General features: G+C 38.4%; 1 protein-coding gene across 1 annotated transcript in view; it reads left to right on the top strand.

Annotated features, from left to right (window-relative positions):
• KNL1 (kinetochore scaffold 1) overlaps positions 1–11,020 on the top strand; it is a gene marked incomplete at its 3' end in the record, with an annotated part of 68,882 nt that extends 57,862 nt beyond the window's left edge. The window contains 8 exon segments of the mRNA XM_080675643.1: positions 1,161–1,262; positions 2,985–3,085; positions 7,491–7,559; positions 8,253–8,362; positions 8,557–8,675; positions 10,036–10,158; positions 10,907–10,998; positions 11,001–11,020. Of these exon segments, the coding sequence (XP_080531769.1) occupies positions 1,161–1,262; positions 2,985–3,085; positions 7,491–7,559; positions 8,253–8,362; positions 8,557–8,675; positions 10,036–10,158; positions 10,907–10,998; positions 11,001–11,020 (736 nt within the window).
• Between the last annotated feature and the right edge of the window lie 7,469 nt (positions 11,021–18,489).

The raw sequence follows: 18,489 nt of genomic DNA, 5'->3' as shown, positions 1-18,489 counted from the left end.
CTAATCCAACACCCTATTGTTGAGCTCTCCTGCCCCCTCAATTTAAAAAAAAAAAATATGCGAACCTTCATAAGGGTAAATGACTTTCTACCCCCAAAAACTGATAAGATTGGGAACATGATTATTGACTAAGGCTGACTCAGGGCTTTGACCTTGACCCCAGGGTTGACAATATTTTCTTCTTTTGATAATATTTTCTAAGCACTATTGTTTACAGGGCTTTACTCCAAGGCAGTATTTCTCAAGCTTGAATAATAACAGGATCCTTTCCTTTTTTTTTTTTAATCCTCATTCGAGGATATTTTTTCATTGATTTTTAGAGAGACAGGAAGGGGGGTTGGAGGGAGAGACATCGATATGAGAGAAAAACATTGATTGCTTGCCTCCCACATGCACCCCGATGGGGGCCAGGGATTGAACCTGAAATCCAGGTATGTGCCCTGACTGGCTATTGAACCCAAGACCTTTTGGTGTGTGGGACAACGCTCCTACCAACTGAGCAACACTGGCCAGGGCTCAGGATCCTCTTAAAGGAAATAAATAAACCTAGCATTAAACTATATTTATAGTATACTTAAATAAGTATTAGTAAGTATAAAAAGAGGTGTATATTTCTTATACTCATGAATTTTATTTAACTAAAAGACTAAAATCAAATATAAATAATGACAAAACCAGTAAAATTACAATTGATAAAATTAATTTGACAGGTGATAATGTTTGGCTGAAATTAAATTGATGCTAGCAGAATGACTAATAAAACATCAGTTCTATTTAGATCTAGTAAACTAAACTAAACCAAATGAAGGCACTGAAATTATGGTATGTCTCAGTTTTAAGGTAGGCAATCTCATAATCTGCATTATGCTTATATTTTATTATAAAAATGTAAATTTTAATGATCTCAAAGAACATGAGAAACCCTAAGGATATCTTTATGGATTCTAATTTGAGAGCCATTGATTTAGTTCTTTCCTAATTATACCTATGCTTCTAGATTAATGCTCATTCTGAAAACCCATTTGAGAATGCAAAAATGGATGCCATTCACCTCTTTGGGAGCCATCTAGCATGTAACTTCTTGTCATAAACCTTTTATTTTAATAGAGTATGAATTCTCTAACAATGGACTTACCTTTCTGTGAATACTTTTTTTGCAGAAATCTCTCAGAACTAGAGGTACAGAAAGAGCAGACCCTTGCTCAAATAGACTTCATGCAAAAACAAACAAATACAACTGAAGAGCTGCTGGATCAGTTGAGGTAAGGAAAAATTAGTGTCATTAGTTTGCATTTTATCCTGTGCCTTTGTGGTTGTCTAAACCTACTAGAGCATTTGACATGTGTTTGTAGTATGTGTCACTGTTTTTAACCAATGTAGCCTCAAAAAGAGCCAGTGTACTCAGTACTTTAAGTTGAAAGTATACAAGGTAAAAAAAAAAAAAAAAAAAAAAGGGACATCTGTAATACCTTCAATAATAAAAATAGGTGTGTACCTTTCTCAGTTCTGGTGCTCTCTGCTGGGTGGCCCTGCTTTGGGATTAGACTCCAGAATTCTCAATGGCAATCCCCCATAACTGAGATATCTCTCCAAAACTTCAGTTGCTGTTTGTGGGAACCTGGCCAGCCCTTTTGCGCCTCCACCCCTCCTACCAGTCTCTACGTGGTCTTCACTTTCCATCCTCAGTTATCAGGGTTCTCTCCAGCGAGTCTTCAATTATTATTCAGGAAGTTTTCCTGTATTTTAGTTATAATTTCAGTTTGGTTCTGGGAGCATGTCCGTGCAGCATCCACTTACTCTACTGCCATTTTTAATCTCCTCAACAATAAAGATAAAATTGAAAAAACAAAACAAAGAACATATACAAGATGAGAGAGCCGTGGAATTAAAATTTTAAAATACTGCTTATTTCTGTCAAAAGCATGTTTGTATATTCACAATATTTGAATTAATATGTTTTCTCCTGCTCTAACTGGTTTGGCTCAGTGGATAGAGTGTCGGCCTGCGGACACAAGGGTCCTAGGTTCAATTCCGGTCAAGGGCATGTACCTTGGTTGCGGGCACGACCCCAGCAGGGGGTGTGCAGGAGGCAGCTGATCCATGTTTCTCTCTCATCGATGTTTCTAACTCTCTATCCCTCTCCCTTCCTCTCTGTGAAAAAATCAATAAAATATATATTTTAAAAAAAAAAAGTTGTCTCCTGCCCTGCTGGGGTTGCTCAGTGGTTGAGCGTCAACCTATGAACCAGGAAGTCACGGTTCAATTCCCGGTCAGGGCACATGCCTGTGTTATGGGCTCGGTCCCCAGTAGGGGGGTGTGCAGGAGACAGCCAATCAATGATTCTCTCTCACCATTGATGTTTCTATCTCTCTCTACCTCTCCCTCTCTGAAATCAATAAAAACATATATTTTAATGTTGTCTTCTGCCCTGGCTGGTATGGCTCAATTGGTTGAGCCTCATCCCATGCACCGAATTCCCAGTCAGGGCACATACCTGGGTTGCAATCAGGGCACATTCCGGAGTTGCGGGCTTGATCCCCAGTAGGAGGAATGTAGGAAGCAGTCAATCGATGTTTCTTTCTCTTTCATTCTCTCTCTCCCTTGTCCCTTCCTATCTCTCTAAAAACAATAAAAACATATACTTTAAATATATATATTGATTTCAGAGAGGAAGAGAGATAGAAACATCAATGATGAGAGAGAATCATTGATTGGCTGCCTCTTGCACACCCCACACGGGATGGAGCCTGCAACCCGAGCATATTCCCTGACTGAGATTTGAACTGTGACCTGCTTAATAGGTTGACGCTCAACTACTAAGCCATGCTGGCCAGGCAATAAAAACATATTTAATAAATAAATAAGTTGTCTCCCAATCCAGTCAAAAACTAGCAGCTGTTGCTGGTACTTTTTGGGTGGTATCTGAAGTTAACTCTCTTCTTTTATCTCAAAAACCAATTTTTTTGACTTGTTTATCTCTCTAGCTTGTCTGAATGGGATGTCATTGAGTGGAGTGATGATCAAGCTGTATTCACCTTTCTTTATGACACAGTAGAACTCACCATCGCTTTTGGAGACCCAGTAGGTGAGTAGCAAAAGATAATTCTGCAGAAAACTATATGGCTAAACTCAAATCTTAACTATTAACTAATGTTAACTATAACTATTAACATTAAAGCACTACTGAAACTCTTAGAAGAGGTGGTCACCTCAATTAGTGAGAATAGAATTTTATTTTATTAGATAAAGAGTAAAATAAAAATTCAGCCTGGCTGGTGTGGCTCAGTGGTTGAGCATTGGACCATGAACCAGGTCAACGTTCGATTCACAGTCAGGGTACATGCCCGGGTTGTGGACTTGCTCCCTGTTAGCGGGTAGGCAGGAGGTAGCCTCTCTCATTGATGTTTCTCTATATATATCCACCTCCCTTCCTCTCTAAAATCAGTAAAAATATATGTATTTTAAAAATTCAGCTAATGAAAGTGCCCTTTGTACAGTAGAAATTTTGCCTATTCAAATATTGATCAATATGCTATTCAAATCTATTTACTGTGAGTTCCTCTCTTCTGTTTCTTTTGTAATAGAGAATTTACTCTAATAGCTGGTGACTTTTGACTGTATTTTTGTACTTCAGTTAATCTAAAAGTTAATTGGAAGTCCCGTGTATATTGGTGGGCTCATCAAATTAGGTAGATATCACTATAGTGGTGACTGGAGAGAGTACTAGCTGTTTTGTTAGATTTGTCTGTTAGTATCTTTAGGTCTTTTTTCTTGAAACAGTTAATTTTGTCATAGCCAACTATGGCTAAACATGGCCAAATTGGAATTTAGGATCTTTACATTCTTCCAGCCTCTAAACATGTCTCTCTTGAAAAGTTCCTTTTCTCAGTGAATAGCATCAACTTCCATTCAGGTCCAAAATTAAAACTTGGGAATCACTCTATATCTCTTTCAGCATCAACTTCCATTCAGGTCCAAAATTAAAACTTGGGAATCAACTCTATATCTCTTTCTCCCTTACCAGGCATATTTAAATCATTAATAAGAATGATTTTAAGCCCTAGCTGGTTTGGCTCAGTGGATAGAGCGTCAGCCTGTGGACTAAAGGGTCCCAGGTTTGATTCCAGCCAAGGGCACATGCCTGGGTTGCGGGCTTGATTCCCCCCACCCCAGTGGGGGACGTGTAGGAGGCGGCCAGTCAGTGAATCTCTCTCATCGTTGATGTTTCTATCTCTCTCACTTCCTCTCTGAAATCAATTAAAAAAAAAAAAAAAAGAATGATTTTAACTTAATATTAATCCACTTTTTTTTTGTCTCTTCTGTCCATAGTCATCTCTAACCTAGATGGTCTTTCTGGATCTTCTCTTTTTCCTCTCCAATTCATTCTCCTTCTGTAGCTATAATGATTGTTGGAAATCTGATCATGTACCTACTACTCTTAGACTAATGACCAAAATATTTAATATAACCAACCTATAAAGCTCTTTTTTTCCTTCTTTTCCTGCCTCTTCTTACATTGTTATTTTTATGTCAGGCACAATGACTTTCTTTTATTTCCTTAAAACGGGTGGGGACATTTTTTTCTGCCAAAGGCCATTTGGATATTTATAACATCATTCATCATACATAATTATCAATTTAAAAATTAGCCTGCTTATATTTGGTCAAACATTTAATTAACTCACCCCTAAAGCCTGGCAGGGTCAGACCAAATGATTTCATAGGCCTTATATGGCCCATGGGCAAGACGTTCCCCACCCCTGCTTTAAAAGATCATGGTTTTTTATTCTCAGTCATATTCTATTTTACCTCAGCACCTACATACTGATTTTTTTTATTCCTGGGAGCTCTTCCCCTGTCTTAGTCCATTTGGGCTGCTATAATAAAAATACCATAAACTTAGTAGCTTTTAGGCAACAGATGTTTATCACAGTTCTGGAAGCTGGAAATCTGAGATTAGGAAGCCAGCATGGCCAGGTGAGGGCCCTATTCCAGGTTGCATGCTTCTGATTGTATCCTCACATGACAAAAGGCCAAGCTAGCTAAGCTCTCTAAGGGTCTCTTTTATAAGAGGTCTCTACCCACATGACCTAAGCACCTCCCAAATGTCCCACTTCCTTATACCATCACATTGGACATTAGGATTTCAACATATGAATTTGGAGGAAACACAGATGTTTAGATAGCACCCCCTCTTCACTAAATAAGTTTCTACTAATAATTCTTTTTTTTAAATATATATTTTATTGATTTTTTACAGAGAGGAAGGGAGAGGGATAGAGAGTTAGAAACATCGATGAGAGAGAAACATCGATTCAGCTGCCTCCTGCACACTCCCCACTGGGGATGTGCCCGCAACCAAGGTACATGCCCTTGACCAGAATCGAACCTGGAACCCTTGAGTCCGCAGTCCGACGCTCTATCCACTGAGCCAAACCGGTTAGGGCAAGTTTTCTAATAATTTTTATAAGCGCAGCTTAATTATCACTTTCTCAGGAAAGTCTTATCTATTATACCTATTTCCTCTGCTACTTTTTCTCCTGTTATATGTTCTCATTGCTTCCTGCAGTTTTCCTTAATAATGTTTATTACAGTTTGTAGTTCTTGGTGTGTTTATTACTGCAGTTATCTGTGTGTTCCCCTGAGCTGTAAGCTTCCTAAGAGTATAGATTGATTGTATCTACTTGTCTCATGATTGTGTCCAAAGTAAAAAAAATCAGAATTGAGAGATGGGAGATAACTCTAGAATCTGGCGAAGCTGGCAGCTATTCTGGTTACCTAAAACTCATTACTGTAATGCTAAAAAGATAAATGATTTTTACTGTATTTGTGCAAAGATAGTAGGTATGGGAGGTAGGAGCCTCTTTATATGGTTCCTGAAAATAATATATTTGCATAGCAGTTAAGGAGCAAAGGAGGAGGCTTGATAAATATATTATAAATACACTAGAGGCCCGGTGCACGAATTCGTGCACGGGGCGGGGGGGGGGGGGGTGTCCCTCAGCCGAGCCTGCACCCTCTCTAAACTGGGATCCCTCTCACAATCCAGAACTGCTGGCTCCCAACTGCTCGCCTGCCTGCCTTCCTGATTGCCCTAAACCATTTCTGCCTGCCAGCCTGATCATCCCCTAACCACTCCCCTGCCAGCCTGATTGATGCCTAACTGCTCCCCTGCCAGCCTGTTTGCCCCTAACTGCCCTCCCCTGCAAGCCTGGTCACCCCTAACTGCCCTCCCCTGCAGGCCTGGGTCTCCCCCAACTGCCCTTCCCTGCAGGCCCGGTCACCCGCAACTTCCCTCCTCTGCCAGCCTGGTCACCCCTAACTGCCCTCCCCTGCTGGCCTGATCACCCACAACTGCCCTCCCTTGCAGGCCTGGTCCCTTCCAATTGCCCTCCCCTGCTGGCCATCTTGTGGTGGCCATTTTGTGTCCACATGGGGGCAGCCATCTTGTGTGTTGGAGGGATGGTCAATCTGCATATTACTCTTTTATTAGATAGGGTAGAGGTCTGGTGCACGGGTGGGGGCCAGCTGGTTTGCCCTGAAGGGTGTCCTGGATTAGGGTGGGGGTTCCCTTGGGGCGTGGGGCGGCCTGGGCGAGGGGCCTGTGGTGGTTTGCAGGCTGGCCATGCCCCCTGGTGACCCAAGTGGAGGCCCTGGTATCTGGGATTTATTTATCTTCTACAATTGAAACTTTGTAGCCTGGAGCGGAGCGAAGCCTTCTGCTTGCCCTGTGGCGGCAGCCATTTCTCTTGGGATTTATTTATCTTCTATGATTGAAACTTTGTAGCCTTAAGCGGAGGCCAAGGCAGGCCAGGGTGTGCAGAAAGCTTGGCTTCCTCCATCGCTAGGGGCAACCCAAGCCTCCTGCTCTCTCCAGCTCCATGGCTGCCGCCATTTTTGTTGGGATTTATTTATCTTCTATAATTGAAACTTTGTAGCCTGGAGTGGAGGCCTGGGCTTACCAGGATGTGCAGAAAGCTTGGCTTCCTCCATTGCCGGGGAAACCCAAGCCTCCCTCCTGCTCTCTGTGGCCACAGCCATCTTGGTTGGGTTTATTTGCATATCCGCTCCTGATTGGCTGGTGGGCGTGGCTTGTTGGGCGTGGGTTGTGGGGTAACAGAGGTACGGTCAATTTGCATATCACTCTTTTATTAGATAAGTATGGATTTATTTGCATATTCGCTCCCGATTGGCTGGTGGGTGTGGCTTGTGGTTGTAGCAGAGGTACAGTCAATTTGCATATCACTCTTTTATTAGCTAGGAGGATTACACCTTAAGTTTCTTTCAAAGGTCTGCCAATCATTATAGTTCAGCAGTCCAGGGGAGCCTTTACCATATAGAGAGAATAATATGATTCAAGTATATACCTTCAACTGCCTATGAAAAAGTCCTGCTACCCAGAAAGAGTAGGATTCTAAAGTACTTGAGTTGTATATAGTTTAAAATCAGATAATGAAAAGAAATACTGTCCTTATTCTGGTTCTTCCTAGTTGGTCTCTTTTTCCTGAACAAGGCTAATAGGAGGACTGTTGACCTGAATTTTCAATCTCTGTTAGATGGTAAGTTCAACCATGTAAGCCATTAAAAATGTGTTGGAAATTTACAAGTGTGAATTGCTCCTTAAGAACTCTCACATACTAAGTTAATATAAGCACTAATAATAATAATTTGTCCTTAGAAATGTGTAGTAGACATAAACTGCTAGGATAATGTTCCAAATATTGGGTAGGTTTTAAAAGAAATGATTTATTATTATTATGACTAAGCCTTGAACAATGATTAATAATAGCTAGTTCCATAAACTAAAAATTACCATTGTGAGTATTTGTTCTGTATTAGGCATGTGTATTACTTACATCAACACTATGAAGAAGGTATTATTCCCCATTTTACATATTAGGGACCTACAGCTCAAAAGAAATATGTGTTGTGCTTAGGATCGTTCAGGTAGTAAGGAAAGACAGAATTTAAACACAGGTTTATGTTACATTTAAGCCTATGCTCTTAACCAAGTTTTATTCTGTATGTGATAAAAACTTACATTTTTATAAGAATGTCTTATGTGAATCATATATTCTGATTCATGTGTTTGAAAATAAAATAAAGAGGATACTTAGACACCTAGTAGTTTGAAGGTATTTTTAGTTTGTATAATATTTCTAGTTTATATATTTTTCCTTTTTCTAGCTTATATATTTATATAAAATATTTGAATAATTAATACCTTTTGATTTATTTTCTTCCTTCCTCAGAGGATAAAGCTCCTCCTTCCTCCCTTTTAGTTCATAAGCTTATTTTTCAGTACATTGAGGAACAGGAATCCTGGAAGAAGAAATGTACAACACAGCATCAGATACCCAAGGTAAATTCTAATTGAAGTATTTAAAGGCAAATTATGTTATCTGTCCCAAAAAGCAAAACTAAAATTTTATGTGTGTAATAGGGTATCATGAAATCATAAATATATTAAATCATTTATCTTTGGGGGATTCTTTATTAAAGAGCCACTAAACACGGAAATGTTTTTATAATTTTTTTTTCTTCTGTTTTTCCCAGATGCTTCAAGAAATCTCACTGGTAGTAAGCCGTTGCAGACTCCTTGGAGAGGAAATTGAGTTTTTAAAGAGATGGGGGCCAAATTATAACCTAATGAACATAGATGTAAATAATACTGAGTAAGTATAGTTCCCTAGGGCTGCCATATAAGTTTACTACAAACTGGGTAGCTTAAACAACAGAAATTTATTATCTCACAGTTCTGGAGGCTGGAAGTCTGAGAGCAAGGTGTCATCATGGTTGGTTCCTTCTGAGGGCTGTGAAAGAGAATCTGTTTTATGCCTCTCTCCTAACTTCTGGTGATTTGCTGGCAATATTTGGCATTCCTTGGCTTGTAAATATGTAACCCCACTATCTGCATTCACCTTCACATGATATTCTTCCTGTGTGTATGTTTGTGTTCAAATGTCCCCTTTTTATAAGGACACCAGTAATTTTGGATTAGGAACCCTCCATACTTCAGTAGACCTCATCTTAACTGCAATGACCTTATTTCCAAATAAGGCCACATGCTGAGGTGCCCTGGGGTTAAGGCTTCAACATGTGAACTGGGGGGAGGGCACAGTTCAATCATAAAAGTAAGTAGTAGAAAACTTTTTTTTTTTTAATATATTTTATTGATTTTTTACAGAGAGGAAGGGAGAGGGATAGAGAGATGGAAACATCGATGAGAGAGAAGCATCGATCAGCTGCCTCCTGCACGCCCCCTACTGGGGATGTGCCTGCAATCAAGGTACATGCCCTTGACCGGAATCGAACCCAGGACCCTTCAGTCCCCAGGCCGACGCTCTATCCACTGAGCCAAACCAGCTAGGGCAGTAGAAAACTTTTAAAAATATTTTGAGCCCTAGCTGGTTTGACTCAGTGGAGCCTGTGGACTGAAGGGTCCTGGGTTTGATTCCGGTCAAGGGCACATGCCCGGGTTGCAGGCTCGATCCTCAGTGAGGGACGTGCAAGAGGTAGCCAATCAATGATTCCCTGTCATCACTGATATTTCTATCTCTCTCTCTCTCCCTCTCCCTTCCTCTCTGAAATCAATAAAAATGTATTAAAAATATTTTGAGTTTCATAACTAGTAATGAAAAGCCAACCATAATAATACTTTGTTGCAGATGTTATACCTTCTGGCTATCTAATAAGGACAAAAAATAATGTACACATGCCCTCCCAGTATGGCTCACTTGGTTAAGCATCGTCCCATGCACCTAGAGGTCACCTGTTTGATTCCTGGTCAAGGCACATGCCCAGGTTGTGGTCTTAATCCCCAGTAGGGGGCCATGTAGGAGGTAGCTGCTCTCATATAGATGTTTCTTTCTCCCTCTCCCTTCCTCTCTCTCAAGATCTATATAAACATATTTTTAAAAAAGGAAAAAAAAATAATATACGCCTAAGTTTCACATGCCATTGTAAAAGGAAAATATATTTGTGTTTTATTCTGTTTTTGTTTTGTATTTTAATTGAGGATTTTGTCTTTTACAGATTGAGGCTCTTATTCTCCAGCTCTGCAGCATTTGCAAAGTTTGAGATAACGTTGTCTCTCTCAGCACATTATCCATCTGTCCTATTACCTTTCTCCATTAAAAATCACTTTGGAAACATCTGGTGAGTGAAGGGCCAGCAGGGATAGCACTTTCAACTACTGTTTTACCTTTGTTATATTATTTGAAAGATCCTTCAAAGTGGTCAGCAAATGATAGACCATAATGAGAATCAAATGTTACTTCTCTCTGACTTCATTTTGAGGAATTTGTTCTTTTAAGGTCAATGACATTCACTGCTATGTCCAGAGGCTGCTGGAGACCACTGGTCTGTTTTTTCATACTGGATCCGCTTTTTTAACCCTCTTACCTAAAATAGGTATTAAGGAAAAAATCCTGCATAAGGGTAGCCCAAGTCATATAAGAACACCTTTAATGCTCTTAAAACAATAATCATTTGAAAAGCTGTGCAGTCATAATGCTTTTCTCAATTAGCATATAGAACAAGACCTAAAAATATTTAATTCCTACTATATATTGTGTGACTTTTTAGACACACTGCTGACAGATTGTAAAATGGCAGAATTTAGAATGTGCGCACCTCAAATCCATCAGCAAATACCAACAGTCCAACAGTTGAGATTTTTATAGCCAGAGAAAGCAGCCAGGCCAAGATAACTCATAACTGCATACAGAATTGGTTCTTAGGCTTTGTTTTTAGACTCTCAGTTCAAACTGAATAGTTTAATTATTTCCAGAAATGTCTATTTGTGCTTCCTGGGACTCAGACTATACCAAAAAAACACGAGTTCCACTGAAATGGAGGTAATGTAAGTTTCCAGAAAATTTAATTAACCTTTTGTTCTTTCCAGCCATCATGAAATTTCCGCCCTTCTATCTAAAGTGCCACTGGAGAACAACTACTTAAAGAATGTAGTCAAGCAAATTTACCGAGATCTGCTTCAGGCTGCAATTTCCACCAGTAGACCCTTGGACCACAGCTGTAACAACCAAGCACAGTACATTTAATAATAATTTATGTTAGAGTCTCCATTGCTGTTTAATCTTCATCTTCAGGTCCTAGAAAGAAGCCTAGTAAAATTGCTTCTGATGATTTTCTAGTTAATTGGTAGGGTTAATTTTTAAAGTCAGGAATAATGAAAGGCCTCAAATAGCCTGCTATCAACTTGCTTATTTTTCTACTAAAAGTTTAAGTGGTAGAAAGTATAATTTTGTAGGGAAAGATCATTGATTTTGGCCCAGTATATATATGTAAATATATTAATATTGATTTTGTGTTTGTGATGTAGTAAGGAGATATATAGAAATAACCCAGTGATGTTTAGAGTGATACCATAAGGCAGTTTCCATCTTTCTGAAGGTTGCCTTACAGCGATAGTCTCAACTCCTTTTATTAAATAATTACACTTTAAATAATACAACACCCAAAAGAGCAGTTTTGTCAAATTCTGGCAGTAGTAATAAACTTACTATAAGTATTGGTTTCTGAAGCTAGACCTTAATATAAAAAAATAAAAAATATCCATTTATATTGATTGAGCATTATTATCTGTGATGATATAAACAAATAGAAAAGACTTTTACCCAAACTTTAGTCAAATTCTAATCATGACCATTTTTGTTTATATTTAATTCTAAACTAAAATATATTAGCATTTTTAAACTAATTCAACTTAATATTTTACTATATACTTGAAGATCAGGTTAAAGTCCTGTGTTTCCCTCTTGGTTTGCTTTGAACTTCTGAGTTATTAGTCAAAAGATTACATGGTCTTTTAAGCTTTGAAAGTCAACACAACTCATTTGCCATACAAATCAAGATGCACATGTTTCCTATTTCCATGACCTCCTTGAAAAACTTTTAAAGTTACCAATATGATCTGTTTCCCATGTAACTTAAATTACTTTTCTTACTGGAGTTGTTTTATTTCTTTTCTGTAAGCCTAAAAGTAGTTTTGTTTCATGCATTTTGGTAACCTGGAATTATCAGTTCCAAAATAACTTGGCTTGTAATGATGATTTCTGCTTTCTTGTGTTTGGAGTACATAATTGTAATATTTACTTAGTTATTTGATTTTCTTTTCTAAGTATTGCCTATTTTTAAAATTCTTGGAAGTTTTCCTTTACTGATTGGAAGCAGATTATTTTTTGCACTATTAAAATAAGTTTATTATGTGAAATATTTTTTTAAGCAGCATCTCCTTATGAATTGAAGAGTGTTTTTACCATGTATCCAAAAGACCTCTGAAGGTATGACAAAGAAAACTTCCTCTACGTGTATCAGGATGATGCTCTCACCAACTGAGCTACCCAGCCAGGACTAATATATTTTTTCTTTTTTAATATATTTTTATTAATTTCAGAGAGGGAGAGAGAGTTAGAAACATCAATGATAAGAGAGAATCGTTGATCGCCTGCGTCCTACACACCCATCTACTGGGGATCAAGCCCTTGACTAGATATGAATTGGGACCCTTCAGTCCACAGGCCAGACTCTTCAGTCCGCAGGCTGATGCTCTAGCCACTGAGCCAAACTGGCTAGGGCTAGTATTCTTATTTTTAAAAATGTTTAACCTCAGTCTAATCATGAGGAAGTAACTAAATCTAGATTGTGGGACATTTTCTAGAAACCTGGCCTGGACTCTTCAAAAATGTCAATGTCATGAAATCAAAGCAAAAAAAAAGACAGTGGAACTCTCCTAGATTACAGGAGACTAAAGAGACAAAAAGAACATTGCTTAATCCTTGATTGAATTCTGTATTAAGAAAACAACATATAGCCCTAGCTGGTCCCGGGTTCAATTCTGGTCAAGGGCATATGCCCGGGGTTGCCGTCTCGATCCCCAGTAGGGGGCATGGAGGAGGCAGCCGATCAATGATTCTTTCTCATCATTGATGTTTCTATCTCTCTCTCCCTCTCCCTTTCTCTCTGAAATCAACAAAAATATATTTTATAAGAGAAAAAAACCTGTAAAGGATATTTTAGGGATACTTGGAAATTTGAATATAAACTATATATTAGATTATATTCTTTTTTTTTCGAGTTAATGGAAACAAGTCTTTATTAAGTAACTTTTAATATCAGACAAATAAAACTCTTGTAATTCTCTTTACAGCAAATACATAATATCAGGGCTTTGGCCATCTTAAATTAAAGGCCCTTTATCATAAAATATATGGTTTTAAACTTGACTCAAATTGAATTTATAATCCCTATGACTTCCCTACATATACATAATAAAAGAGTAGTAAAATTAGCAAATACTAAACTATATTGATAATTTATCATTCTTAGTTTGTGGTTTTAGAAACAGTACACGCACCTAATATATATGTAGATTCCTTGGCTTATTAGTTGCAATGTACAATGTAACAAAATACAAAATACATGCTTGGCGAACATTCCTTCATATCTACAAGATGGTGCTAAGGATTATGTTTCAATACTGACATTTAACTACCCTACAAGCAATTAGCATTACATCATAATATGCCATCAAGGCAATTTTTTTATACTGAAAAAAATCAAAATAAAAACCGTTATTTGTAAACTTTTATACAAAATGTAACTCTTCAAGTGAAAATAAAAAATAAAATTTGTCCATGTACTATTCAATACACATAGGATAGATTATATTCTTGTGTTAGTGTTTAATTCCTGGGTGTGATAATAGTATTATGGTTCTATGGGAGAATGACCTTATTAGGATATAATGTCTACAACTTAATATGTGTGTATGAGAGAGAGAAAATGGGAGAAAGTAAATATAGCAAAATGTTAACAATTGATGAATCTAGGTAATTGGTACATGGGTGTTTAATTGCACCATTCTTTCAACATTTCTATAGACTTTATTTTTTTCAAAATAAAAAATTGGTTTGCTTGGTGGCTAAGTATCTAGAGATAGTATAATTCTGAGATTTCATTCAGGCTTTAGGGAAGCCTCATGAACCACTACTGCAGCTGTTTTTTAGGCCAAATTTAATTTCTTTCTGTCCTAGACTATACCAAGTTCTTGCTCTGATGTTCCCCAATCCTTTGAAATTTTTCTAAAAGGAAGAGTTTTTATTGTCTTCATTTTTAAAATCAGACCTAAGTCTGTATTAGTTTTTGAGTGGGTAAAACATTCACATGATCCAGAATTCAAAAAGTACCAAGTAAAATGTTTCGCCTTTCCTCTACCCCAAGACAGCCAATGTTACCAGTTTATTGTCCATCCTTCCAAACCTATCCTATAATACAAAAGCAAACGTGTGCAAGTAGGTATGAGTGTATAAATATTATCTTTTTTACACAAATACTAGCACATCAATACACTGTCTTTCATTTTGCCTTTTTCACTTAACTACATGTCTTGATAGGTTCAGTTCAATACATACAGAACTTGTAACACATATTTTTTCCTTTTATTTAAATAGTAGTTCATGCAGGAGGCAGCTGATCAATGTTTCTCTCTCATCGCTGTTTCTAGCTCTCTCTCCCTTCCTCTCTGTAAAAAATCAATAAAATATATTTTAAAAAAATAAATAAATAGTAGTTCACTGAATGGATGTACCATAGTTCTGTAGATAGACAGGTAGGTTATTTATCACTTTTTAATACTGTAAGCAATGCCAAAATTTTGCATATGTTTATCTGTAGAATAACTTCCCAGAATGGAGCTGTTGAGTCAAAGACTAGTTGCATTTGCAATTTTATTTTAATTTTTTATTTAATGTATTGGGGTGACATCTATAATAATAAAAGCATAATATGCTAATTAGACCAGACAGCCAAACAACCTTCCAGACGACCTTCCAGATGAAGCTGGGGCTGCAAGGGCTGAGGCAAGCCGCTGAGGCTGCAAGGGCTGAGCCCCTTGCATAAATTTCATGCATCAGGCCTCTAGTTGGTTAATAAAATAGAGATTTCAGGTGTACAATTCTATAATACATCATCTGTGTATTGTGTGTTCATCACCCAAAATCAAGACTCCTTCCATCACCATTTATGCCCCCTTTACCTTCTACCACCCACACCCCCCACATTTGTAATTTTAATAGATATCACCAAATTGCCCTCTAAAATAGTCATATAGCCCTAACCGGTTTGGCTCAGTGGATAGAGCGTCGGCCTGCGGACTAAAGGGTCCCAGGTTGGATTCCAGTCAAGGGCATGTACCTTGATTGCAGGCACATCCCCAGTAGGGGGTGTGCAGGAGGCAGCTGATTGATGTTTCTCTCTCATGGATGTTTCTAACTCTCTCCCTCTCTGTAAAAAATCAATAAAACATTTTTAAAAAATAAAATAAAATAGTCATATAAATTCTACTAGCAATGAGTTCCTGGTTCCTTCCCCAAACTTACTAATACAGTACATTTTAAACTTTTAAAAAAGTGTTTTTTTATTGATTGATTTTAGAGAGAGAAAGGAACGGAGAGCAAGCAAGACAGAAAAAAGCATCAATTTATTGTTCCACTTAGTTCTGCATTCTTTGGTTGCTTCTTGTGTGTGCTCTGATTGGAGATTGAACCCGCAACCTTGGTGTATCACAAACTTGGTATATCTAACCAATTGAGCTATCTGACCAGGACCCCAAACTTTTTTATGGTATTTCAGTGAGATTTTAATTTGCATTTCTCTTATTATATGTGAGGTTGAGATTCTTTACATATATATTAGAGCAATTTTTAAAAATTGATTTTAGAGAAAGGAAAGGAGAAACATCAATTTGTTCCACTTACGTTTTAAAAATACATTTTTATTCTCTTTTTAAAATACATATATTTTTATTGATTTCAGAGAGGAAAGGAGAGGGAGAGAAAGAGAGAAATATCAGTGATGAGGTAGAATCATTGATCGGCTGCTTCCTGCACACCCCACATTGGTAATCGAGCCAGCAACCCAGGCATCTGCCCTCACCGGGAATTGAACCGTGATCTTCTGGTTCATAGGTTGATGCTCAACCACTGTCCCACACCGGCCAGGTAGTTCCACTTATTTATGCATTCATTGGTTGCTTCTATGTGCCCTGACCAGAAATCTAACCCACGACATTAGTATATCAGGACGATTCTCTAAACAACTGAGCTACCCAACCAAGGCCTTATCAGAGCAATTTTTATCTTCCCTGTGTACTGCAAGCATGTCAAACTCGCAACCCTCACAATAAATATTTTTGTAGCCCAGCCAAACAGTATGTAAGAAACGTTTTAATAAAAATGTTGTAGCCCTAGCTGGTTTGGCTCAGTGAATAGAACGTCAGCCTGCAGACTAAAGGGTGCCAGATTTGATTCTGGCCACGGGCACATGCCCAGGTTGTGGGCTCGATCCACCCCAGTGGGGGATGTGCAGGAGGCAGCCAATCGATGATGTTTCTATCTCTCTAGTTCTCTCCCTTCCTCTCTGAAATCAATATATTTTTTAAAATTTTTATAACTTAATTTTTACAATATTCTGTTATGCATAATTATTAATAACGAACTACAATGTTCGCTAATGACTGATTATTATAATCGTGTTGCATTAATTTCCCTTATGCACCTTACCCGGAGGCGCATCATTTCTCTCCACTAATACTAGCAGCGAATATTAGCAGCCGATTGCCACATCATTAGTCTTGGACTGACTGTTGTGCACAACAGGAAATATTTCGCTTTCGGAGAACAATAAAAATAGGTTTATTTGTGTTATGCTTATTAATTTGTGCAGTTTTTCAGTGTCTGGTATGTTAATGTTCAAGAAAAAAATTAATTTTTATTAAAATGTTCTATTATTTTAGGTTAACGATTACTCATTTATGTCAGCCCTTTGAATTCAGCATTTCTCTTATCAAAATAAAACTACGTTTCTATGAAAATTGAAGCTTTTGTTTTTTTGCAGCCCACATAAACTTAAACCTTGTTTATTTGGCCCATGTTAGCCTTTGAGTTTGTCATGCTTGGTGTACTGTCTGTTGATAACCTTTGCTTATTTTTCTGACTTATCTTTCTCACAGACTTGTAGGATGTCTTTACATATAAGAAGAAATAACTCTTTATGAGAAAGGTTGCCAAATTTTCCCCCAGTTTGTTGTTTTATTGACTCTGCTTATGGTGGGTTTTGCCATTAAGAATTTTAAAGATATATAGTCAAATGTATTAATATTTTCTTTTATAGCTTTAGGGGTTTGTGTCATACTTAGATTTTCCCCATTGTAAGATCCATGGTTTCTCACAGAACTTTGTTAATCCTCACCCGAGGATATTTTTCCGTTGATTTTTAGAGAGAAAGGAAGGGATGGGGAGAGACAGAGAGAAACATCAATGTGAGAAAGACATGTCTTAGAACTTTTATGGTTTAATATTTTACATTTATATCTTTAATCCATTTGGAAATTTACCCTAACATAAATCATGAGATAAGGATTCAAATTAATTTTTCCAAATGGCTATGTGGTTATCCCAGCACCATTTAATAAACAGTTTATTTTTCCCACTGATTTGATTTGGAATGCCTTTGATCATATACTGAATTTCTGTGTGTGTATATATATGTATATATATATCCTATGTAATAAAGATGTAATATGCAAATTGACCATCACTCCAACACACAAGGTGGCCATCCCCATGTGGTCAAAGATGGCTGCCCCCATGTGGACACAAGATGGCCAGCAGGGGAGGGCAGTTGTGGGCGATCAGGCCAGCAGGAGAGGGCAGTTGGGGGTGATCAGGCTTGCAGGGGAGGGCAGTTGGGGGGGACCAGGCCTGCAGAGGAGGGCAGTTGGAGGCAACCAGGCTGGCAAGGGTGGGCAATTAGCAGCAACCAGGCTGGCAAGGATGGGCAGTTTGGGGTGACTGGGCCTGCAGGGGAGGGCAGTTGGGGCGACCAGGCCTACAGGGGAGCAGTTAGGCATTGATCAGGCTGGCAGGGGAGTGGTTAGGGGGTGATCAGACTCGCAGGCAGAAGCGGTTAGGGGCAATCAGGCAGGCAGGCAGGCGAGCGGTTGGGAGCCATCAGTCCTGGATTGTGAGAGGGATCCCAGATTGGAGAGGGTGCAGGTTGGGCTGAGGGACACCCCCGCCCCGTGCACAAATTTCATGCACTGGGCCTCTAATACACACACACACACACACACACACACACACTCTCTCTCTCTCTATCCACAGTACCAAACCATCTAGGGTTTTGCAGGGTCTTGACATAGGAAGACTATCCTAGATCCTAGATTGGCTGGCTGGGCCCAATGTAATCACAGGGTCCTTATAAGGATGTCAGAGAAGATGAGATGATGGAAGCAGAGATCAGTGATTGTTGGCTTTGAAGAAAAAAGGGGTCTTGACCCAAAGAATGTAGATGGCTGTAGAAACTGGCAAGGCAGAGTCTTTCATAGGACCTCCAGAAGAAACACAATTCTGTCAAAACCTTGATTTTAGCCTAGTGAAACCTGTTTAGGAATTCTGACCTCCAGAA

The sequence above is a fragment of the Plecotus auritus genome (assembly GCF_963455305.1).
Source record: "Plecotus auritus genome assembly, chromosome: 1".
Taxonomy (NCBI): Eukaryota; Metazoa; Chordata; class Mammalia; order Chiroptera; family Vespertilionidae; genus Plecotus; species Plecotus auritus.
This window is presented reverse-complemented; position numbering and strand designations above follow the sequence as displayed.